The sequence below is a fragment of the Plodia interpunctella genome, chromosome 15 (assembly GCF_027563975.2).
Source record: "Plodia interpunctella isolate USDA-ARS_2022_Savannah chromosome 15, ilPloInte3.2, whole genome shotgun sequence".
Taxonomy (NCBI): domain Eukaryota; kingdom Metazoa; phylum Arthropoda; class Insecta; order Lepidoptera; family Pyralidae; genus Plodia; species Plodia interpunctella.
In genome coordinates this window covers 2480984-2506739 of record NC_071308.1, presented here as the reverse complement: position 1 = coordinate 2506739, position 25756 = coordinate 2480984, and the positions used below count along the sequence as shown (strand labels likewise).

General features: G+C 34.9%; 1 protein-coding gene across 1 annotated transcript in view; it reads left to right on the top strand.

The window, feature by feature from the left end:
• LOC128675957 (limbic system-associated membrane protein-like) overlaps positions 1-12603 on the top strand; it is a 101544-nt gene extending 88941 nt beyond the window's left edge. Inside the window, exons 4-10 of the mRNA XM_053755798.2 lie at positions 288-495; positions 4284-4457; positions 5227-5355; positions 8943-9081; positions 9510-9658; positions 11680-11730; positions 11910-12603. Coding sequence (XP_053611773.1) covers positions 288-495; positions 4284-4457; positions 5227-5355; positions 8943-9081; positions 9510-9658; positions 11680-11730; positions 11910-12016 — 957 coding nt within the window. The 3' untranslated portion in view covers positions 12017-12603. The remainder of the gene's footprint in view (positions 1-287; positions 496-4283; positions 4458-5226; positions 5356-8942; positions 9082-9509; positions 9659-11679; positions 11731-11909) is intronic.
• The last annotated feature ends 13153 nt before the right edge of the window (positions 12604-25756 follow it).

Genomic DNA, 25756 nt, shown 5'->3' with positions numbered 1-25756 from the left:
GCGTGTATATGTATGATAATATATTTCTGCTGCTAGCTTCTTCTGACTTGTGTCTGAATTCTATTATTTACCGACCTCCAAGTCAGCCAAGCTTGGTCATGCTTAGTTCTCATTCACTCTCACTCACTCACTCACTCTCCAGGAGGCTTTCAACCAAAAAACTACTAGGAGTTTCCTTCTAGACAATTATTTGTGATTTGGTTGCTTCTCACTGAAGAAGTGTCTTAGATGATAACATTTATGGCTTGTTTCTAACTATATTTTTATCAAGTATGTTTTTTCCTCAGGTGGGATGGCTTCGAGCGGAAGACCAGACGATACTAACCATGCACGACCGTCCAGTCCTCGGGTCACGGTACTCTGTTAACATGGACGACCCCATGACCTGGAAGCTGAGGATCAAGCCGCTGAGAGCTGAAGACAGGGGCTGCTATATGTGTCAGATCAACACACAGCCCAATATGAAGTGGCAGATTGGCTGCATCGATGTTTATGGTGAGTGTAATCCAATAATAATTGAGTTTACAATAAAAGGAACTAGTGTTCTCTTTCGAAAGTTAACAGCAAAAAAAAAGGCTTCCACCAGAAAAACAGTATATATTATGGGCTAGTGGAAACTTAGAACTGGCTACCGAAGTGTGACTATACTTCCTGGGGAACAGTAGAAAAAATTGTAATCATGATATTTTCATTTTCTATGCAAAATTATTATTTATTCTTATCCTACCAATATTTATAAATGCAAAAGTATGTGAGAATATATGTGTATATGTTTGTTAATCTTGCACACAAAATCTACTGGATAGATTGCTATGAAATTTGGTTCACGAATAGAATATTATCTGAAATACTGGCACTTTTTATTCTGAAATTCTCACGGGAGCTAAGCTCAGGGGCGCGTCTAGTCATAATAATGTGAAGTGGTTATAGAACTTTTAAAGATTTGAAATAATAAATTGAGGCTCCATAAATGTCCATTTATTCATTGCGTGTCAATATTCAAAATGCTACTTGTTTAAGTTCAAATACGCGTAAACAAACATAAAACAGAAACTCCATAAATACAGTAAAGAACTTAAGTAAATTAGGGAGTATCAGCCGAATTAGTAACTTTATGGAGGTGTATTCAACTGTAAACATTTCAAAAGAAAACTTCAAACGTTTCTAAACGCATAATAGATAAAAAATAAATTCTCTCTTCGTTTTTTCTTCGGCCTCATTAAATTCTGATTGGCATGAGAATCGACCAATGGCCAAACTAAAGACAGGAATTTTCTAATTTATCTTAAATTGCTTTTTTACATTTTTTTAAATCATCATTTTGTATTTATTTTTTGTCCTCAAAAGCTTTTATAGAACATGGCGACGTCTAGAATTCCAGGTTTTTATAAATTTTGTAAGAAATTGTATTTGAAGTAACAAATGGAATAAGAACAGGTTGATGGGACAATTTTTCATGCTAAATTAGTTATGGAAAGAGAAAGGTCGGCAAAATTCTTGGCAGCCAAAGGGACTTAAGAAAACTTCTTTATTTTATCGTGTCGACTCGGCGAATGATATTTGTAAAGACCATTATGACGCCACCGGTATAGGAGTATCAGTACGATACTAATAGCTAACCTTCACTAATTGAATACGCATCCTTAGAAGAAGAATGAGACAAAATTCTACGAAGTCAGGAAGAATTTTAAAAAATCTATTCGTTTAACACTAACATTGGTATCAAAAAATGAAATATCCCTTAAAATATTATGAAATATTCCTATATGATTCTGCAAACTGTTGCAACCTTCGAGTCAACTTATAAAAAATTCAATATCAATGAAATGCCTCAAACGGATGCTGAAAAGTATTTTCGCGGGGAAAATAAATCACCTTAAAAGTTAGCTACCTCGCGCCATTGGTATCCGTGCCAAGTTTAGTCGCAAACTGTTCAAATTAGTTTTGAGTTTATACCTACTTTTTTTTTCTCAAGTTTTGAAGTAATTTCAATATTGAATTTCCTCTGTCTCTCGGGGCGCGAAGTAAAGGCGCGGTGCGTCGCCTCGTCAGAATAAATTCAATAAAAATGGCGACGCGTGTTGTATCGTTGCCTGTCAATGTCATTGAAATGAAGAAATAAATTATCTACAACTTAATTTAGGTATATAAATATTTTTATTGTATTTTTCAATATTATGAATTAGCTCAAGGTAGTAATGTGTGTGTATAATAATCGACATTATTTTTACTGTTTATGAAAAAAAATAAAAAAATCGTAAACTGAGACCTGCACTGCGCTGTAAACTGCACCTGAACAAAATTTAATAAAGAATTTTTGAGTTGTATATGAATCTTTATATAGGAGAAGTTGGGAGATTTAATATTACTTAAGCTGGTAGCGATATAGTGATATAAAAAGGCCACAAAGTTAAAAGCTAATAAAAGTGACTTGCCAGCACTTGTGTGATATCCTTTATAGGACTATTCCCTTTTGCTCTCGATTAACATTTGAATAACTAATATAATGAAAATAACAATACATTTAAAATATTAAGGAAACATCTGACGTTGATTCTGAAGTTTCCAATTATGATCACACTTGATCATACTTAATTGAAATCTTCAAGATATTTCTGAGAACATCAAAATTTTTATCTAGTTTTAAAATCAAAACAATATCTGATGTAGTTACTGACAATTAATTGAAATCATCACCGAATTTTTTTTATTTTATTGCTGAAGTTTCCAATGATGATCACCTAATAATACTTTAAAAAAAATCTTGTCAAAATTCAACAGCAGCGACGCCTACACTGATACAGAATAATTTGTTCTTCTTTAGTGTATATACATACGTAGCTTAGCAAGACATATAAGACCCATGCTCCATTACTTCATTCTCTGTCACATTGACATCCATTAACAGATCAAAGTAGAAATTGTTTGGAGTTTTGACGTCCATCAACGCAGGTCAGTGTCAAAAACAGAGCATGATGGAGCTGCAACGTGCTGTGTTGTCGCACCGGAGTACGACTGGGCCATGGCATTTGTGGGCCATACTAAAAACAATAGGTAAAATTTATCTATGCTGTTAATATTTTATTGACTATTCAAAAATTCATAAGTAAAGCAGAGACAAGAGGAACATACCTTACTTGAGTTTATGTAAATAGAGCGATCAGAAGGAGCGATACACTTGAAACGTCGTAAATTGTTCCACAGAAGAAAACGCCGGTTAAGGGAAGGGAGGCGATATGGTTATTAGGCGGAGAATATATAATGAGAGTGTGGAGTATTGAATTTTGTATAAGCCTTAATACTTCTACCCGTCGATTGTTTTGGCCTCGGTGATATTTATAAAACAAAATATTTACGTTTACTCCTGAAGATAAATTATGGATATTTTTTCTACCTATCTCAGCCATAAGGAAAATTTAGTATAGAATAAGTATAGTGTTACTCTATACTAAATTTTCCTTATGGCTGAGGGTCTTGGTCGTAACGTGAAATGAAACATACGCAACAATTTTATTGGCACTGTAAATGGAGTGGTTTGCCATTGCCTTTTCCATTTCACACATAAGTTAATAATCTATCAGTGTGCAAGTTTACTCACGATGTTTTCCTTCACTGGAAGCAAGTAGTGGTCGATGAAAAATATATAGTATATATATATGTGTATGCCTATATTCACTTCCTCTCCACTACTGTGATATATAAGTCATATCGCTGCGAGCAAGCGCTCAGTTGTTTGAGAGACGCACAGACGTTGGAGCATCAGTCATGTGACTGTGATGTACAATTACGTACGAGGACGGGGCGCGTAATTGTACATCACAGCCACATGACTGATGCTCCAACGTCTGCGCGTCACGCCGTCTCGTAAACAACTGAGCGCTTGCTCGCAGCGCAATGACTTATTTATCACAGTGGTGGAGAGGAAGTGAATATAGGCATATACTACAATTACTACAAAAATCATACAGTTACGATGCAAACTAGCTTTAACTTTATTTTTATTATTGTCTATTTCTGTGAAGAGAGTCATGTCGTTTTCCAGTATAACAAGTATTCATTTTTTTGATGTACTTTCAGATGACCTATAAGTTCTTATGACTGGAAGAAATCCCTTCCCGGGATAAGTCCGTCGTTTTACATATTTCTTATATAATGTCTAATTATGATGTATTTTAAATAAATATGTGTTCAATATATTACTTGCACAATCAAACAAATAATTATATTCAAAGAATATTTGCTAATTTCTTACAAGTCATAAAAGGCTTTTTTCTCCCCAACAGTGCCACCAGACATCATAAACGATGACACATCGGCCGACGTGTCTGCGCAAGAGTTGGACAACATCACCCTGGTGTGCAAGGCGAGTGGACATCCACCACCAAAGATCACGTGGAGGAGAGAGGATCATGAGCAAATGCTGTTGAAGAAAGTAGGGGGAAGGGATTTTTACAAAGGTAAGTTGGTATATCAATTAAGTCGATCCAATATTTTGTAGTATCATTTGCGGTTATAGATTTGCGATCGATAACAATATGAAGGCTAGGTCATGTCAAAGTCCACAACAAAACAAAGCACACATTGTTTTGTTGTGAACTTCGCCTAGATAGGATTATATTTGTAAGGTGACAAAGACAAAGATTATTTATTTGCAAAAACATGAGTATACATTTTTTTACAATGTGGTGTTAAAAGAGAAACTTAATTCTATATGTTTCACCGTCCACTGGTATGCAAATTTAAATGGAGAGCATGCTATCATGCCACAAAACAATTATCTGAGTCTATCATTTTAAAAACTGTTCAAATTATAATAATATTTATCAATCAGTAAGGACCTGAGGTGCTTTTTAAATAAATTGTCGATGAGACCATATCAATAGACGGATTGGTATAATAGTTGATCAAAGTTAGTGGGTATCGATCGCAAATAATGATTGATTGTACACCTTAAACAGACGTCGATTAGTAAAATCTAGACACATTATCGAGGCAATCAACAAATCGTAATGTGGCATTGTGAATCGATAAGTACAATACGCGTTGGTCCTATATCTAAAATAATATATTTGGTAGTGAAAAATTAACTTAAACCCTGTACGTCGTAAAAATAATTATATCAGCTTTTATGCAGTCGAAAAAAATTAGTAAACGCAGGGTTAGAACATTACATACGACTAACTTCAAAGAATCTGTTATACCTATAACAAATTTATTTTGTTACAGTGGACAGCTATGTCGACAGTGTTCTACCTCTGTGGCGAGTCGACCGCAGACAGATGGGGTCATTCCTTTGCATCGCATCCAATGATGTACCACCAGCTGTCAGTAAAAGAATCACCCTTAGTGTCAATTGTAAGTGCTTTACAAGTTTTACATATAGTAAAACAACTATTGAATTTTTGGCTTCCTTAATTTAATCAAAATAATTCTGCAGTCATGCGAAAAAATTACGCATCCGACATTTTTTTCGAAATGGTTACGTCTATTTTCTATGTGACATGATAAAGTATGATATTCATAAAGTAAAGTAACTTACCAATGAACGTTCGTTCAGTTATTTTGTATATATAATTTCTCTTCTTCCAACAAAAGTCTTGGATAATTACAAGATCTAATTGACAGTTCGAAATGAAGTGCGTTTGAATATTTTCATCATAATATAATTCATTAGACAAAAAATAAAGATCCTATACTATAATTGCAATCAAGAAAATTTTGAATATGTACACACACAGACATGTACCCACGAACAATACAATTCTACAATCGGTGCGAGCCAAACGTAGCTCTTCGATGGCAGTACAATTAAATGATTACTCCTCTCACCCATCGACGTGTGCCTAGCCTTGTGGCTTATATCACAAGAGATGAATCATTTTCGTTTACAAATTAAATAATATTCGGTTAAACAGCTTTTGTTTTTAATCTTAAACGATGTTAATTTTTTGTATAATTATTATTAACCCATGGAGTTCCGAAGTAGGTATTTTAGGCTATTTAATTCATTGACATTGCGACAGTCTTTTATATTGCCATAAAACTTATTTAATATCGAAATGACTATACAATTTTAATGTAAGATTAAATTTATATCTTTCAGATCACATTAATTTACAGTCTGAACAGTGAAGTGTTTATTTGCTCGATATTATGTCCAAAATAATTTTCAAAATCAATTCGAACGTTTCCACTCCAACGAATGTAAACCTATCAACAGGGTTCATCGGTATTGTAAACCTAATACAATCAAATTGAAATTTTCCAAGTCATCGATTCGAAATCGCCTGTCACCGCTCACTTGCACCATCCACCTAAACTGTGATAAACCGAATTGATCTCGCCCTTGTAAGCAGCCCTAGCGTATAATTGACTCTTCCCTGTCATTGACTGCCGCCTGCCAGGTAGAGGAATTGAGGGTCTTGAAGGTCTCATATCGGAATATTTAGTGGTTTATACGGGACGGGGACAAACGTGACGGTGACTCGGCAGGAAGCAAATTAAATTTGCGTTCCTTCCTTATATATTGAAAATTATAAAATTATATCAAAAATGTCTTATATATTTTTATGTCTTTTATTTTGTAGTGGTTGGGTGGTGGTTCTCGACAACGTTGAGATCTGTATGCTTAAACTGTTTTGGTTTTATTACTATATTAATTTATTGAAGCTTTTGCAATTGATGCGTTTATATCAGGCAGCGTTGAAAGTTCTGTAATCAATTAACTATGTGTTTTTTTTATATTATAAAATAACTTACTTAATATTTGTATCAATATGATACGAAGACTATTCAAAAATCTATAGCCGTAACACTTGTGAACAAAACGAATTTGTTCGCAAACTGAAGAAAAACGAATTGAAATCGGCATCTTCTCATCCAGCGAATTTCACGGCCCATCGCGCCGCACCATCCCGGCTCAACTCCGCTTATCAGCAGTCAGGTCCCGGTCTAACCGCCTCGGAATCGCCCAATTTCACTTCAAATCCAAGGTTTAGTCGACTCCGATTTTAATGCATTAAGATTTTTTCGATCAAATTTGTGTGATTTAAGGATTTCAGACAATTTGATTGTGCTTGTGAGAAAATCGCGGTTTTCTTGGGTATCACTTACTTGTTAAATTATATTATGTCCCCCGAGAAAAATTAAGGTTATGAAGGGAAGTTGGGGTACCTTTTCTCCCCGAGAAAATAGGCCTGTGAGAAAATAGACATATTTAAGTAGGCCTGCACGTTGTAAATGTAGAAAAGCTTCATGATATTTACGAAATACCTACTTACTACATGAATTTACATAAATTTAACAGTCATATATTGATCCTTAGTAGAAGTTTCATTAGATTGCGTTGTGTGCAACAACTTTATGTGTAAACATCATGTTTCGCTTGCAGGTGCATTCCCGTCCCTAGCACATACCATGCGCAGTGCAAATTTTGCCACAACGCATGCGTCATATAGACGTATTGTCTAGAATATTTTGTACATAATTTACAAAATAGGGGTTATATACAGTTCAATAGCAAATTTAGAATACGGATTAGGATAAAAACGAAGTTAAAAAAATACGATGAATAAAATTTTTCCATATAGCAACATTGTAAATTCGGTTTTGCAGCTGGCAACACTAAACGGGGCAGACGCTTCATCGCAGCCAGACTCGCAGTAGTCGTTTGGCCGCCGGCGAGGGCGCGCCGGCCAAACGGCTATCAGCACAAATACCCTTGTATCTTATTAATAGTACCTGACTATTGATAAATTTCCAATTATGTCCTTAGAATTAGCAATTACACACATATATATCTTTTACTATTTTCTCTTTTTCATTTATCTTTTTAAAAGATCTTATTGTTTCTGTCTGTTCCGATGTTTGTCTATTTGTTACCAAATCTTGCCAGCTTGTCCTACAGAGTTGAAATTTTCAACGCCGCGTCGCTTCATTTCCCGTAACAATGCATTATTATTAGTAACAATGCATTATTATTAGTAACAATGCATTATTATAATATGCATGGACTGAATTTGCACCGAAGATCGGCTCCCGACGAGGGAGCTCCTCAACTGTTCATTTTTTGCTACACTTTGAATGCAACAAGATCTCTCTGTGATGACATTAAAAGCTAGTGGCAAGAATTACATTTTTGTCAATACGTCGTCTCTTTCTTTCTTCTCTTCTTTTGATTCGTGGATATTTTTGTACAATAATGCAAAAGTGTTTGTAAATGCGAATCCATATTGCATTTTACCGGTTCGCTTGAAGTATTTTCAAGTAACTAGTCAGGTACATTTATTTTCAAATTGTATGGAAGATTAATGGTAGTGTCATACGAAGTTGTATGTGATTAATAATATAGAGTTGTTGATATTTTTGAAAAAATAGTATTGTTACGGTCAAGAACCGGAACTTTTATATTGCTTTTTTAAATGGCCTTTTGGATAAAAAAAATACGAAGATTAAACTTACACCTACCTAAATTGCTTCTTGCAAATGCGTTGTGAGGAGCGTGCATGGCGACCTAAGGGCAGGTGCAGAGGGCGGGCCCGAGGAGGGGCGCGTCACACATCAATCAATTGTTTGCCAGTTCACTCACAAATTAATAACTCTGTTTTCTGGGGGAAACGCGAGCCATTTTACAATTCGCTAGACATTTTGATGTCCTGAAAATAATAATGAGATGAAAAAATTCTGGAATCGACTGGGAATTGAACTAACCACGGACGGCGCGATCTATCCGAGACAGTGCTCTTAACCACTGAGCTATCAAGACTATGCCAATTCGGCCGATTTTTTTAAATTATTACATCTTACCCCGACGTACAGTATTTTCATTAGAAATTATGTTTTTTGAAATTACACAAGCATATGTTTAAATGGATTTCTTATACATGTCACACACGCTTTTAACTTAATTTTGATGTCCTCTTGAAAAAGCTTTATATTTCCAGTTCCACCTACAGTGGTAGTGCCAAACCAGCTCCTAGGCGCTCCACTGGGGACCGACGTCTACCTGGAGTGCACAGTGGAGGCATACCCTAATACCATCAACTACTGGCTTAAGAACAGAGGAGAGATGCTGTTGGATGGGTAACATTTTATTTAACGTTTCAGTTGTATAAGTTACCCTGCGCGTAACAATGATCCAACGGTTTAGCCGTGAAAGCGGAACAATGGGCGAAGTGCGGGTTTGCATTGAAAGCAGTGAACCAATCACATTGCGCCATTGTGACGCAACGACAACCACACTGTAATATGATTGGTTCGCTGCGTCTCACTTCGAATCGATTCGATGGTGAGAACTGAAATGCAAACCCGCACTTCGCCCATTGTTCCGCTTTCACGGCTAAACCGTTGGATCGATTTTGATTAAATACGTTGTATACATGTAGTTAAAGAGTCCAGTTCAAATATAAGCCAAAAAAATGTTTAAATCAACTCCAATTTGCAATATAATAGAAGGCAAAAGTTGCCATTACCTGTGAAAATCCTAGCAATAATAAAAATTCATATTGCAGGCCGAAATACATGATAAGTGAGGAACGTTCCTCATACAGAGTTTCAATGACGCTGGTCGTACGACACTTCGGCAAGGCGGACATTGGTACTTACAACTGTGTCAGCACCAATTCACTGGGAAAAAGTGAGGGCACGCTTAGACTTTACGGTAAGAATTAAAGAAAAACTATTGTATATATAATATATATGGTTCATAGTTCATAGTTCTTTATTGCTTTCAATTTTGTAGAAGCCGGGATCCAAAAAAAAAGCTTAGAGCCAGCATATATTTCATTTCGTGTCCAAGTAGTTTCATACGTCTTTTCTATTTTTTGAACCTCACGCCGCCATCTTAGTAGGTATCGCACAAATAGCGATATTTTTTACATAGTTTTCCATCACCAAATTGGTTCCAGCTCAGCATAATGAACAAGAAGAGAGAGAGAAAGAGAGAGAGTTGTTGCGGAAATTATTCAAATCATCTCGCCATCTGATTTTTGGCTGGCTTGTTTGTTGGGGCCCATGAGGCTAATTGCCCGTAATAAATAAATTAATTAAATTATGCTTCATGTCAATCTATTTTTGATAACCTGTATAATGATGACGTCCCACTGTTGGGCAAAGTTCACCTCCTACATCATTATCATCCTATCGAGCGTATTATTAATAATTACTAACACTGGTGTCAGATTTTATTCAGGTCGCTTGAAGGCATCTAACATGACGTTTATGACTACTTACCGCCATCTAGTGGCAGGTAGTGGCATACACACTAGTGAACTGTCCACAAGTGTGCAGGATTCCTCACGATGTTTTCCTTTACAGGAATTAAGTGGTGGTCTATGAAAACTACTATATATGAGTCAGATACTATACAGATACAAACTAATTTGGCACGAGTAGTATACAAACCTGAGACCTTTCGAACCACAGGCCGGGTCTTAACCAATACACCACCATCGCTTCAAAAGTCTCCTCCTTACTTTTCCATGGTTTCGGTCCATAGCACTGGCCATGTTTTTGAAAGTATCTTGAAGTCATCCTGCCATCTACTCCTTATCGCCATGTAATTTCTTACAACAAAATAAAATTTAACGAATTAGATCGTTTCATGAATAATTGTATTCGTTTTATTTTTTGTCTTCGGAAATATGATCATTTCTGCGTATCGATCGGAGCTTAAATGGCTTCCTATCCGTCAACGTAGACAGCTTCGGCTGCTCTGCACTCTATTCTCAGTTCTTTTGAACCCTCAAGCTCCTGATTATCTTAAATGCTGGTTCAAATATCTTTCTGACTCCCACGAACGGCAACTTCGTTCTTCCAACTCACGCCTCCTTTATATCCCCTTTTCCGGACCTGTTTCATGGCCAATTCCTTCGCCCTCCAATCTTTACGACTCTGGAATGCTTTGCCCGCTGACATTACCATCTTAAACAGCAAATTTTCTTTCAAGAAAAGAGTTCATGCTCATCTTTTGGACTCCTTTTCCTCCTGATTTTCTCTTTTCTGTTTAGCTTTTATCTGTATTTCTTGGACATAATTTTTATTATTTCGGTTTGTATGTATTCATATATTGATATATATGTAGTCTTTTGTATATAGCATATATACATAAGACTACATATATATCAATATATGAATACATACATTATTGTATTTTAGTATGTGGTAGTACTTATTTGTGTTTAAGATATTTTTGCGCCGCACAACTTTTCTCTGTTTCTCCTAATGGCTAGCTGGGAGAGAATGCTTATAGCATTAAGTTCGCCATTTGTTTATAACTATGTTTTTACTTGGAACAATAAAGTTTTATAAATAAAATTTCTATGGCAGTATACCTACTGGGTCTACATCTACAAGTGCTAGCTAGTACGCTTGTACACTTCTTCTGCGGTTTCGACATTGGCTGGCTTTTCCTTGTGCTAGAAAAAGTTTACATACAAACTAGGCAATGTTAGGTACGTTGCGTAGTGAGAAATATTCATTCGCGTTGTTATCTGTCTGAGTTTGCTGATAATGTATATCTGACATCGTCAAAATTTTGCGGATTCGGCATACATCGCTGGGTGAAAATAAAAACTCTGACAAAAACCTACACAATGTTCGTCCATTTGCGTAGCATCTGTTTGAGTTCGGAGATAGTGTGTGTCTATCATAATTTCTTCTAAAGTATTGTATTTTTTGCAGAAATAAAAGTTTATCCGACTGTACAATCAGCGGCCGAGGTGAACGTGGGCGGTTAGTATTAATAATTTCAAATTAAGACTTAAATAAATTATTTTCAATATTAAGAAAGAATCCTGAGCGACAAAATAATTTTTGTACCTATTGTACCTACATAATATATTAATTTACCTACCTTATTTTCGTATTAATTAGGTACTTATTAGCTTAATTCCGATTATTATTTTTTACAGGTCTCACAGAAGGAGGGATGAAACAAAAATCACAATTTAGCCATGCTACTATTAGTCATTGTCATAGTTTAACAATAATATTAATAATTCTTTGTTCATTTCTTTAAGAAAAAATAACATTTTGTAATATAAATTTGACTGATGTAATTTTAATATGCATATCAATATGTTCAAGTTTATAAAAATAGTATAAATAATGCAAATTATATCACCTCATCGAAGTCCAATGCTCTAAATGATGAATGCTCTAATAATGATTTAATTGATGTCTAAAAAAGTAATAAAAAAATAACGATACTGAAAGTTTTAAGATAACATTTTTACAGCATATTTTTTAAAAATTATAGAGATAAAATGAATTATTATTCTTTTTACATATTTTAGTTATGAAGTTTCTAATGTCCTGCAAGAATGTATCGGTTGCACCATTCAACTTTAACGTTAACTTGAACCTGCACAGAAAAACGCAAAGTAGGTACCTATGTAATTTGTCTAAACGTCAGCGGCGCGCAGGCAAAGTTGTCTGGTGCAAGTCGCTCTTAGTAAGTTAACTTAAGTAAGAAATTAATATAATTAGGGAGCTAATTATAATACTTTTAGACAGGGGTGTATAACTGTTGGCTCGTTGTGCAGTGGACTGTTAATTATTAATGTTTTTCGGAGCTGGTTAAATAAATATTATACCGAGATCACATCGGAGCACTTTTTATTGGCACGAAAGACAAAAGAAGATGAAGAATATTTTTACTACTCTCTCTCTCTCTCTCTCTATCTGTCATCTGAACATTTACCCGGTTCTTCCTCAGCCGTTGAGCGTCGGAGACCAGTGTCCGCTAGTTAGCGTTTGCATAAGTCAATATTTGATGTACATCGACAGAGTTGTACACTTTGTAACGTAGAATTAAAAGCATCAAATATTTTCAGTTCAAGACTATTTGAATATTACATTTAAACTTTAACTCGTAGTTAATTGTTTGCATTTATAATTTTGTCCGTGTGTTTGAGTTTCCTATAGAGGTACCGTTTAATATTTAATTTGATTCAGACAAAGTTGCTCATTATTTCGTGTTTAATGCTAAAGGTCGTGTAATATTTTTATTACTTTTTTAAATTGAAAATCTTGTAACAATCGTGGACATGAAAAAGTCTATAGAACCATGTACAATTGGTACTTTTTTCTTTATCATATTAGCATCTTCCTTATTGCTTTCTGGGCTGTGACGCCTTGATGCCCGGGCCAGAGTAAAAAATACCCTTAAAATTTTGAAGATTCTGTTATGATTTCACAACCGGTCGCCTGCCTGACATCAACCCTCCTAGGGAATGATATTGTTGCCTGTCAGCTGTTTGGTCTCTTATTAGTCACCTCGTACGATATCTATGAGAGGATATGAAATGATCATATTCTAGGGCGGAACCACACACCAAAACATTTGTTAACCTAAATGTAGGTATACAACTGTTTGTCTGCTTGGTATTTAAGTGCTTGGTAGTAACTGCTTGGTATTCCAAAACTACGCGGTTCCATACAAAATGTAACCAGAGCTTTACAAGACACTAAAATAGGGGGTCGTAAAGAATTATCTTAGAAGATAAAGCACCGTGTTATGTCCACTTTTATAACTCCGTTTTAAGACTGTAGTTACGGGGGAAAGGATTAGCTATGTTGTGTGGCTTTCACAGTAGACCATATTTTAAGGGTGCTTTGCACCAGTCAACTTAAACGTAAACTTTAAGAGGAAAACGCAAAGTCAGCCATTTTATAAAAAGGACGCCCGACGAGCGGCGCGCATGTTAAAGTTAACTCCAAAGTTGACTGGTGCAACTCACTCTAAGAGATATCATTATCTTTATATTATTAGAAAACAGAATTTGGCACCTTTTTTCTTTGTATAGAAAGTGTTTAAAGATTCAATAAAAATTTTAAAAAAAACATATATTATAAACATAATTGACTGAGCGATCAAAGCGAAAGAGTGAAAGTATGTATGCATGTATGTTTGTATCGCAATAACTATGGAACCGTACATACATACAAAAAATGCATTTTTGCCATAAGTAGATTTGCAGGCCTCGCTCGCCTCGCTCACTCGGTCAAATATCCAGTTGCCGGTTTCAATTTATAAAAATAAATTTCGTATATTTGAAAAAGTATACAGACATTTATGGTATAGTTCGAATGGTAATAGAACTTTATAAAAATCACGGATTAGTCAGCTCACTGGGCGACGTGACAAGTCGATCCTAGTACACAAATATAATCTAGTCAGAATCAAATACGTATTTGGGTAGAATGCACGTATTAAGTAATGCAGCCTGCATTAATAATTCCAACATGTATTTTTGTTCGTATTAATATTAAATATTTACAAATAACAACCGTAAGATGCAGTATCATCAGTACAGAGTATAAAACAATGTCACTTCAGGTTGTCTGTCCCTATGTATGCTTAGATCTTCAAAACTACGCAACGGATTTTGATGCGGGTTTATTTTATTAGAGTGACGCAAGAGGAATGTTTATATGTATAACTAGCTTTTGCCCACAATTTCGTATGTGAGTAAAAATTCGTTTCCCGTGGGAATTTCAGGAAATCCCTTCTTACTGCTTACCCAGAAACCTACACATCAAATTTCAGCTTGTCTGTCAGTCAGCCAGTGACTCAGTAATGCAAGAGTTATATATATATTGATTTATAAAGGTTTTACCCGAGCGAAGCCGAGACGGGCCAGTAGTCAAAGGATGAAGTGTTAAAACCAATGTTAAAGACTTAAGACAGTAGATGAAATCTGTTTAACGGTTGTGCGCCATAACCGACAGAAAAACAGGTTTGTTTTAACAATAGAGTTTCATTGTACGTTGTGTGGGTTACACAACGTACAGTAAAAGTCTGCTTTTTATTGCATTCCCGTCACAGGGGGCCTTAATTTAATATGACCTGCTCGATTTGTTTACAAAGAAAAAAATTTATTCATGAAATTTGTTCGAGGGTGGACCCCTAGGATAAAAATAAACTTTCTACGCGTAAGTTACTTTGACCCGGCCCTTTATTTTGTTCAACAATATTCCTCATATTTTCTTAGATTCGCTCATTTCTGTAACTATTGGAATATGGAGCCCTACTATTTATTTCACAACTGAAATATAGACATGAGGTTTCATCGTATCGCAAAGTATCTTATTTAACTTGATGTCAACTACCGTATTCTTTAAAAAAATATATCAAAATCGGTTCAGCCGTTTGTTTGCTACAATGCCACGCATACAGATACACAGATACGTTTAACTTATAACCCCCCTTCCAATATCGTCGGTAGTTAAAAAGTGGTTTGCACCTGTTAACTTTACAAAGTACGCCATTTCCTCTAAATGTCAGCGGTGCGCAGGTTAAAGTTAATGTCACAGTTAACTGATGCAACTCACCCTAAGTAAACTTATGCGTTGTATAAGTTTGACAGTAGTAGGGGACAAAATGTTTTCAATTTAGCAAAATCTCATACAAAGTATGTTTTGTACGTACGCCGAATCGCGGCTCGGGGTTTATTCAAACGAAAGTACGAACTATTTTATGACATATGTCAAGAAGGTTTGGACGACCCGGGTCTAGTTGACAATTGTATACAGTAATTGTACAGAAATCCATCGTCCCGGATGATTCATTGTTGAGCTGCTTGCTGAGCGTCCTAGGTGAGCGACAAAAGCGGCAAGGTGGCGTGACGCGAAGCGTTGTATTTACATGTCTTTATTTTTCAAATATACAAATTATTTATTCAATTTAGGACGATGTATGTATATTGATGTCAAAAAATTACTTAAAACTAAGTCTACTGCCGACTTTCAAAGCGCAGGTGAAGAAGCAGCGGCGCGACAAACTTCACCGCGGCAAATCCAATTATATCAATTAACAAATAGTATCGGTCTTGTTAGTATATTACAAATTTTTGTTTTACTGTAGTATTTATAGCCGAAATAAATTATTACGAATAAAATACTATGACGATAATTATCGATGTCTTTGTAGCCGGGAGAAATCATAAAACGACTGCAGCATCATACTGCGTTGTGCTGTGTTCCGCACTTATCTCGGTTACCAAGAAAAAATTCGCAAGAAAAATAAATTGTCTGAAACGGTTCGTAGGCTTTAATTGGTGGCTAATGTAAGTTAAGTTATTAAGCAGTTAGTTTATCTGTCAAATAGCTCCGCTAACTGGCAAATAATCAACTTCAGAAAAATAACTAACAGTTAGGTTATAAGACAAATTAGATTTTTATCACGTGTTGTAGGCCTTATTAATGTGTAAAATTTAAACATAAGCCCTTCTTCGGAAATTTGCAAAAAACGGAAGGAAAGTTATAAATATTTATGAAACGAGTTGCAAGTCCAAACAAATCTGTTTCAACCTGTCCACCGTGCTTAAATCTGAATAACAAAAGATACAAAAAATATATATTTTTCAGTCGCGCGTGAAGAAATTATGACCCCCGTTGCCTCCATTTTGTATACGAGTGTACTGATGAAAGAGCTATTGTGTCGTCTATTTTTAGTTTGTAAAGCCATTAGATTCGATGTTATTATTTCAACTTGTTTTTATTACAATTTCCTCTGTTTTTCAATGTCTGTTTGAAAATATTAACTTACCTTAATTTATATTCGGTTATTAAAAGTTCTCAGATGTTCGAAGATTTTTTATTTCTCTTTAAGTAGGTAAATACTTAATAGAGTTGAAAGTAAGGATTGAGGTGTAAAATAATCTATACTATTATAAAGAGGTAAGCACTTTGTATGATTGAGGCGGGTAATCTCCGAAACTGCCGAATCGATTTCAAAAATTCTTTCAGCGTTAGAAATGCAGAAAATTGCTATAGGCTACATTTTATCTCAAATTTCCCATTGGAGCGAAGCCCCGGGCAACATCTAGTACTAAATTAAGATTAAGGCTAAAACATAGGATGTAATTCATTAACGAATTGCGCGGGGCCCTTTAAACCTATGGAATTGCCAATTTGTTGTCAAAATGCAACGATAAAAAACCTTTAAATGAGGTTCTACAAAGCAGAAATTTTGAAATTATTTATAAAAATTCCAGTTTACATGAAAACACTTTGACAGACGAGAACCGTTAGTATAATAGGTATATTACACTTAATAAATAAAATAAATAAATATATTAGGACAAATCTCACAGATTGAGATAGCCCCAAAGTAAGTTCGAGACTTGTGTTATGGGATACTAACTCAATGATACTATATTCTATAACAAATACATATATATATAAATAAATATACAAGACCCGGGCCAATCAGAAAAATATAATTTTCCATCATGACCCGACCGGGAATCGAACCCGGGATCTCTCGCTTCAGTGGCAAGAACTTTACCACTGCGCCACCGAGGTCGTCGTCGTCGTTAATAAATTAATAAAATCAATTTTGTGAATAATTATGAATTTTATTATAACTATTAATTACGTAAGACTAGACAGATATGTCAAATACCAAGAGAAAAAAATAATGGAAGGGAAAATAATTCAAAAAAACTTAATGGCAATTAAGTTTTATTTTTTTTAATATTTCCCGTTTTTGCTAGCCAACATGTACACAGCGGGGGCTGGATACGAGTAGATTATATTTTCAAACAGGATATTGCTCTAGACGGCTAAATTTGGCAGATCCGCGTAAATATTATATGAATATCGGAAGCCATTTTTAAATTTAAGATTTACAGACACAGAAAACGAATCCGTACATTCATTGTTCCACCCAATTTAAATGCAAAAGTATAATTATCTCTCACGCTTTCGGTTGGTTCTCAGTTAATGACCCGAGGTCAAATATAGGATGAAGCTGTAAGCAACAGCTGGTTCTCAGTAAATAGAATCACGAGCATAACTTTAAAAATATTTTCTGAACTATAAAACCAAATAAAACAGTACAGTAGAACGATTTAAACTTTCTTAAACAGACTCGTAGACGACCCGGCCAAGTTGTGTGTGTGTGAACTATTTGAGTGTGTGAAATCTGTGTGTGTGTGTGTGTGTGAAACTTTGATCATCGCTGTCCATTGTTGCTTCGGATTCAACTTCTTTAATCTTTTATAAGTTTGTCCTCTCGATTCAGGATTATATTGCTAACTTTATAGAGATTATATCGGCGCGGAGTTAGAATATGCGTTCATATCACGATATACCTACGTGGCTATAACAGAGTATTCAGTTTTTCTTGATTTGTTTCTTTGATATTATTACTGAAGTAAAAAATATATGCCGTTGTTGGATATTCAATGCATGTCGTCAAGGAGGATATATGCGTGCCCACTTAGGATTGCAGCAAACCGTGTGAAGAGGAGACGAAAACTTACGAAAGAGGACCAAGAGCTCCAACGTTTAAAGGCTGAAGAAAACATCGCAAAACGATCAGACGAGAAAGTCTCCGTTTATAATAAAGGATTTATATTTGCATTTCAAAATTCTCTTAGAAGCGAATCCACAGAACACAATTATTAATACAGAGTGATCTACGAGACCGAGCGGATCACGAACGTATCTATTAATTGGCGAATATTCAGCTGAGTTGGCCTAACTGACAATTAGGATTGTAACAGCATTGATATTCGTTGCTCTCTGACCACGGCGGAGTTGAAAATTACATGACAATCACAATTTCTTCAATTTTAATATTAGATAGTTTTAATTAATCTGTTATCTGTTTAAAACCACTTAATTTTGCGAATGTTATTTTTAAGGTTGCTTTTTACGCTGACTCCGGGCTTGGCGGCGTCACAGCCCAGAACGAAACCAGAAACATGAGATGAGAATGAGAGAGATTAAAATTGCGTTTTTCTAACGTTGGCCTGCCCCAAAGACGTGGGGCAAAAGGGACAGCATATCATTGGTTGATTGAATTGAATAATTAATTTGCTGGAGAAATCCATCTTGGTTCGGCATTATCGGTAAAACAGCACAGAACATAGACAAAGCATGCCAAAATGGCTGACAAACAAAAACATGTTTGTTGCTCTCGTCGTATAATTGTTCAGTTAGTGCATGAATCCCGAATTAGCTCGACTGACGAACTCGATTGATTCGATGTTCGTGCCTGGAATGGCCAAGTTGGGAAGTTTCAATGAAAATGATTTGCGCTTTTGGAGTTATAAATGTCACTGTTAAAATTATCAACACCGTCCGCTTATACCAAATCTGTATCGCGAGATTCGAATCTATCAAATAATTGTGTACCTAAATGAAGTGAGTCGGCTTCCTCGATAGAATATATAACTAAGTAATATTAACAGATGTCAGCTTATTTGTCTATAGCTTGCGGCGTGGCTTAAATATGTATTTATTTTAAGTTTTTTTTTTGTTTGATGGTGCAATTGATCCTAATAGTAATTTTGTTAAATAATAAAGTGTTACTTATTCGTGGGTCGAATCGCACGTTTCTAGAAAATATTTCCTCAAAAATATGTATTATAATACGTATATTTGAGGAAATATTTTCTAGATTGGCATTTCCGTCGATAATTGCACGTGATTGCTCGTATTCTTCATGTCATTTCGTGTTATTAAGTATATTTTTTTCATATTAGTTTTCATCAAAGTATCTAGTAAATATCAATATTAATATTTTTTTTCTGCAGTTAAACCTAATTTGACACTTAAATATAGAAAATTATAATGCTATATTAAACTATGTGTACGCCACTGACATAATTATGCAGCGTGTGGTTCCGCCCTAGAATAGGACCACTCCTCCCGTGGAAGTCGTACAAGGCGACTAACGGACACAGTCTAGACAGGATAGGCAACAATAGCATACCCAAGGACCGACGTCAGGCAGGCGGCCTATTTAAAACCACAGCTGAATAAAGTTTAAAAAAAAAATTTAAAGATATTTTTACACTGACCCCGGGCTTCGCGGCTTCACAATCCCGAAGGCTAATTGCAGAAATTAGAGAGTGATACACAAAGGCACAATTATATTGCTTACAGGTTTCAGGGATCCATATTAAGTGTAACAATACAATACCCTCCTGAGTACATGTGTTCTTTTCATAGAACGTTAAAAATAAAAAAATATTACACATTTTTTCGCACTAGTAGCTCTATACTTTTTTATTCAACGAGATATGGCAATCTTTAAAATCTATAAAAAAATAGAAACGTCAAAATGCCATCTGTCACTTTTTTTAAAATTGCTTCAGAAAATAGACCTGTTGATGTGCTGCTGCGCCAGAGTAAGTAAATCCTCTTTCATCCATTGCAAGGCTGAATTACTTATGCAATATTTTACTAAAAAAGACATATTTGTGTTTCAATGAAATAAAGTACTAGATTATTTTTTATTAATAACTTGGAATGCGCTTGTGACCTTGATATATTTTTTTATGTCCACTGCGAAGTACATCGGAACTATACTTATATTTTCAGACTCTGTCTTCCAATGTCCTGTATGTAGGATGTAAGAGCTTTTCTTTTTTTTTTAAGATTTATCGGACCAAGTAATTGATAACATTTTAAATGAATCCGAGTTTGACTATTTTGGAGACGATTCAGTTGGAGATCCTGAGTTTCTGCCACCAAATTTAAATGAAAAAAGGCAAGATCGTCAAAATAGTGACTCCAGTAGCTCAAATGATGATACCAGTACATTTACTGCTCCAACAGCTTCACCAGCGTTTTCGGATTATTCAAATGACTTGACTTATTATCTTCCGCACATGCAATACCAAGAGGACGAGCCAGAGGAAAATCTCGTGGTCGCACGTCAGGCCGCAAATCTTATCTACATGACAAATTGCAATCAGAAATAGGCAAAATAATTCTGAAATAGGTATAACCACGATAGGTTAAATAATTCTTTAAAATTTAATTCAACCAGTTCCTACTTAGAACAAGCGTACCAAAGGTGCTTTTCGTTTGCCAGATTATGGTCCAAAACAATGGCGCTGCAGAAACAGTGGCTGCTGTAAAAAAACTACTGTTTACTGAAAAAATGCGGTATTTAATTATGTTTCACCCCAAATCGAAATTGTTTTTCCAATTTTCATGAAAATTATTAAATATTTACTTTTTAATTATTTTTCTACCGTACATTTGTGCAGTTTTTTTACGGTAGCTTTTGAGATATAAGTAAATCTATGTTAATTACTGTAAAAAAATTTTAAAAATTGTATGTTAAGAGCTAAAGATTTTCAATTTATTGATCTCGAACAAATTCTATTAGTTATGTTCCTAATATTTCTACTAATTATGTTCCTATTAGGCTAATATTTGATGTATATAAATACACAATATATTATGATAATGTGAAGATTGTAATGTTGATCTCATTTTTTTATTGAACGTTCTTTGGTCTAATTTATGAATAGTGGTAAAAATATATTTTTTGTTGATTTTCAGTTTGATAATATATTAAATTATTACTTAATGATGGATATATCTTTGTTTTGTTTTTCTTAATTTGAAATTAAAATTGTTATAGAATATTTCCATTATATGTCCTATACAAAGCTCGTTATGATAATTATCTGATGTCCTTTATATAGAACATAGTGAAAATCCGTTTTCACCAAAAAATGATTTTTTTCTATAATTTTCCGATATATAATATCACCCAATGATCATACTTTCAAAGTATCAAACAAGAATTTAAAAAAATATATACTTGGAACTCAGGAGGATACTGTCAATTCATCCGAAAATAGATTGCCCATGCACGATCTAGTATTGATAATGTCCTCATTACATGCTCAATACAATACCTAATACTTAGACAAGGCTTTGTCTTTAACATGTGCCTAATAATATTCCAATGCCGGCTACGCAATATAGCTGAACTTAGATGTTGACAGAAATGCATGAACATTGCGTAGTTTGTATGAGAGCTTTACCGCAATGAAAAACCAGCAATGTAAGCTTAATCCGTCAAAATTCAGCGAACTGTTCTGTAATAATGTACAGCCGGCATAATGCGAAAGTTTTGGATTTGAGTACATAATGTAAAATATCTTGAATTAGCACATTATAAATAACTAGAAATAATAAAAATAAAGATTAATATTTTTCATAAACAACTTTTCTAAATATAACTCACAACGTAATTTTCATCAACGATCAATGTTATTTTCAACCAAGTCAAATATTATCTCGAAAATAGAAACGTAACTGCGGTAAAGTATAAAAAACATCGCGAAGCATGTAAACGACGGGTCAATAGTCGTTTCACAGTCCACAAACGGTTAAACGTACATAAAAGGAAAAAAATAAAAGAGCAGTTTTAACTGAGTATTATGTTTAGGTTATGTGCTCGACTGAAATATTGTGAAGCCAAAGTGTAATGTTTTTTTAGATCTAGCACAGTTGTTTCTTTGATATAAACTTTAATAAGTTAAACGTTAAATTTATAAATGTTATATAAGTTTAACTGTATGTCTATGTCCGTGGTATCGTAGCAGCCAAACGGCAGAACCGATTTTGATTCAGCTTTTTTTTTTGAAAGATAATTTAATCGAAAGTGTTCTTAGCTATGTTTGTAAAATGTGCGTTCAGATGTTTGGAAACTGATGATGATTCTTTTCTAGATGAAACTGAAGATGTTTCTTTTCTAGAGTGGGTTGTACCGTCAACTTTAACGTTAATTTCAACCTGCACAGAAAAACGCTAATTACGCCATTTCGCCTAAACGTCAGCGGCAAAGTTGAGTGGTGCAACTCACCACAAGTTAGTCTCATAAATGTCATACTACACACTCAGCCCTTTAGTTCCATTATATGTTCGCCGGGGCAGTCACGAGCTATTTCTGATATTATTAACACCTGAAGGCTTTTAGCAGTATTAAATGACGGCTACCGATAAACGCTTTTAAGTCAGGCGGCTCTGAGTATTCCCGCTAAATCTGATCCCATGGGCCCAGTTAGCAGATTAAAATATTATATACTTATTGCGAAGGACATTTGAAAATACGTTTGTGATTTAATTATTTCTTGATTTTAATTCTTCACAATCTTTATTTGCTCAAACATAATCAAACTTCACTAATAAATTATGAAAGTGAACAGAAGTGTATCCGCAACATGCTTCATCAAAATCTCTTTAACTTATACTAGACTCCAGATATAACAAAAACTTTATTTTGATCTTATCGGCTCGAGAGTCACTTTTCTTATCGAACGGAAAGTGTTAAGGAATTTTCTTTCATCGATGCATTGATGTAGAATGGAGTCGATAAAAGAAAATATCTGTTAACTGGCCCGCGGGCCAGTCCAAATTCAAATTTCGCGGGGTCAGTCGATGGAATACTCACCTATTGTAATGTACAGAACAGCTTGGGAATTATTGAGTATTTCACTGGGACGCTCTAAATGCGGAACTCGGATTTGGCTTGTCGTTGTCATAAAAATAGACCACTTTAAAACTATTTTACTTGCTTAAAACCTATGATCATAACGAGTGGCTATGATCATGTTGTCTGTATCTTATTGCAGAATAATTAGAGCTCACTGTAGGTACCAAACAAACTAGAAAATTTAACTTTAGCATATATCATTTAATTTTTAATAACATAATTTTTAGGGTAACAATATTCATCTTGTATCATTAGCCAGTTTACTGACATAATTTTTTTATACTGTCGCTTCTACCAAGTAACATATTATCGATCCATTTATTATAATAAATAATAATAATAGGCCAATAACTGTGATATCAGTGAACCTTAAGACCTAAAGACAATAATTAAGACTAAAACACAAAAATAATAGAACTAAAATTTAATCTGCTTGCAAGCAAAATAGAATCAATATTGTATACAAATATATATGTCCCTATATGCGGAAGTTCGTATGTTGAGATGTTCGTAAGGATGTTTGTGATGATGACACAACTACACAAATTATACAAGACGGATGTCGATGATAGATACACCGATTATCGTGAATAGAAAGAGAAATATTTCTCTTAAGGGAGAAATCGGGTAAACGCTTAGATGTGACAGATAATTTTTATCCCAAAATTACCACGGCGGCGAAGCCACGAAGCGCTGCTTGTGTAATAAACTGATACAATTGAAACAGGTAATCAATGCAAGCACTGTAAGACTTCGGTAAATTATTGTTTGCCCCCAAATACCTCCTAAATTCATTACAGATATTTGCAATGTCTGTATTCTGTATCGTAATATCGCGATAATTTAATTTATCACCCAAATATAAACGAGACAGAGTTGTTATTTATCGTTCTCATTTCCGATTCACCTTTAAATGATTTTTGTTTCCTTATTCCCATTCTTTATTTGCATTTTGCATCAGGAATATTGAAATATTTGATTTTATATTGATATACTAGCAACACTTTCTTCGCGCTTCGCACGAGGTCTATAAATCTCCGGGAATAAATTGTTGTAAATAACACTGAAGTGCATAAAAATCCGTTTCGTGGTTTTATAGAAAAAAACTTAGAAACAGACAGAGACACTGACGGCGACTACAGGTAGGTATTAGTATGTAGCTAATGATGCATGTCACACATGATTTTAAACTAAATTTAAATATGAGATCATCATCATATCGAGGATGTTATTGCTAACACTGGTGTCAGATTTTATTCAAGTCCCCTAAAGGCATCTGACATGACTTACGACTTGACCAACATCTAGTGACAGGCAGTCGCATACACACTAGGGAACTATGCTGTCCACCAGTGTGCGGGTTTCCTCACGATGTTTTCCTTCACCGGAAGCAAGTGGTGGTCTATGGAAACTACTATATATGAGTAAGTTAGGTATACAAACTCTTATGACATGAGTAAGATACGAACCTGAGACCTTCCGATCCACAGGCAGGCGTCTTAACCATTACACCACCACCGTTTAAATGTGAGATGAAAAGATCAAAGACTTGATCGAGAATCGAACCCATGATCCTGTCTAAGCCAATGCTAGCTGGCTACCGACACCTGGCCTTGCTTATTCAGCCGAGGTTATCGCAAAAGCTAGTAGCTAATACTTTTTATAACACTATCAGCCTTTACCGGCTTCGCTCGTGTAAAAAAAATTATACACTAGAAAAACCTTTCTCAGAAATCACACTGTCTATTGGTGAAAACCGCACAAAAATCCGTGCAGTAGTTTTTTTTTTCGCGAACTGGCGCGGCAGAGAACTTTGTTCTATATGTATAAGGATAGCTTCACAGTGTATAGATTGGCGTAGTTTCTACGAAACGATATTGCTTTCACTCCCATTTCGTATATTTTGTGTTCGGCGATGGCATGTGTACTTAGGGCTGACCGATATTATGATATTCGTAGAGTAAATATTTGTGTGTGAACGTTCGTTCGGGTAAAGGTTACATTCTATCATTTTTGGGGTAAACTTTTGTTTGGAGGCAGTTTGATTTATTGGCGAATGGGTTTTAGAGAGTACTTAGCTATATTAATATGAGAAAGATGTATTTTTAACACACATACGTACAACTGTTTCCCGCGGGAGAGTATAAACAGTATAGGGGAATATACTTAGATTTGACAGGAAGGTGGCAAGCGGGAATCCCTAGTCTCTGCATAGCCTCTTTGCCATTATAAGTTTGTACGTACATTTTTACTTAGTTGTATTATACTCATTTTACGCCATACATTTCCGCAGGAATTTAAGCTTTGGGATGCAGCTGGTAGTGTAAAGTAAATAACATAAACACTGAAGTATACCTCGTTACTAAAAGAATTACTTTGTTTAGAAGTAGATAAATAATAATCGATTTGGAAATATAACACTTATAATTCCTCCCAGAGGACATAGCACCCAAGTAGCAACTGTTCATCAGTTGTTATTTGGGCGAGCTAGGTATTTTACTA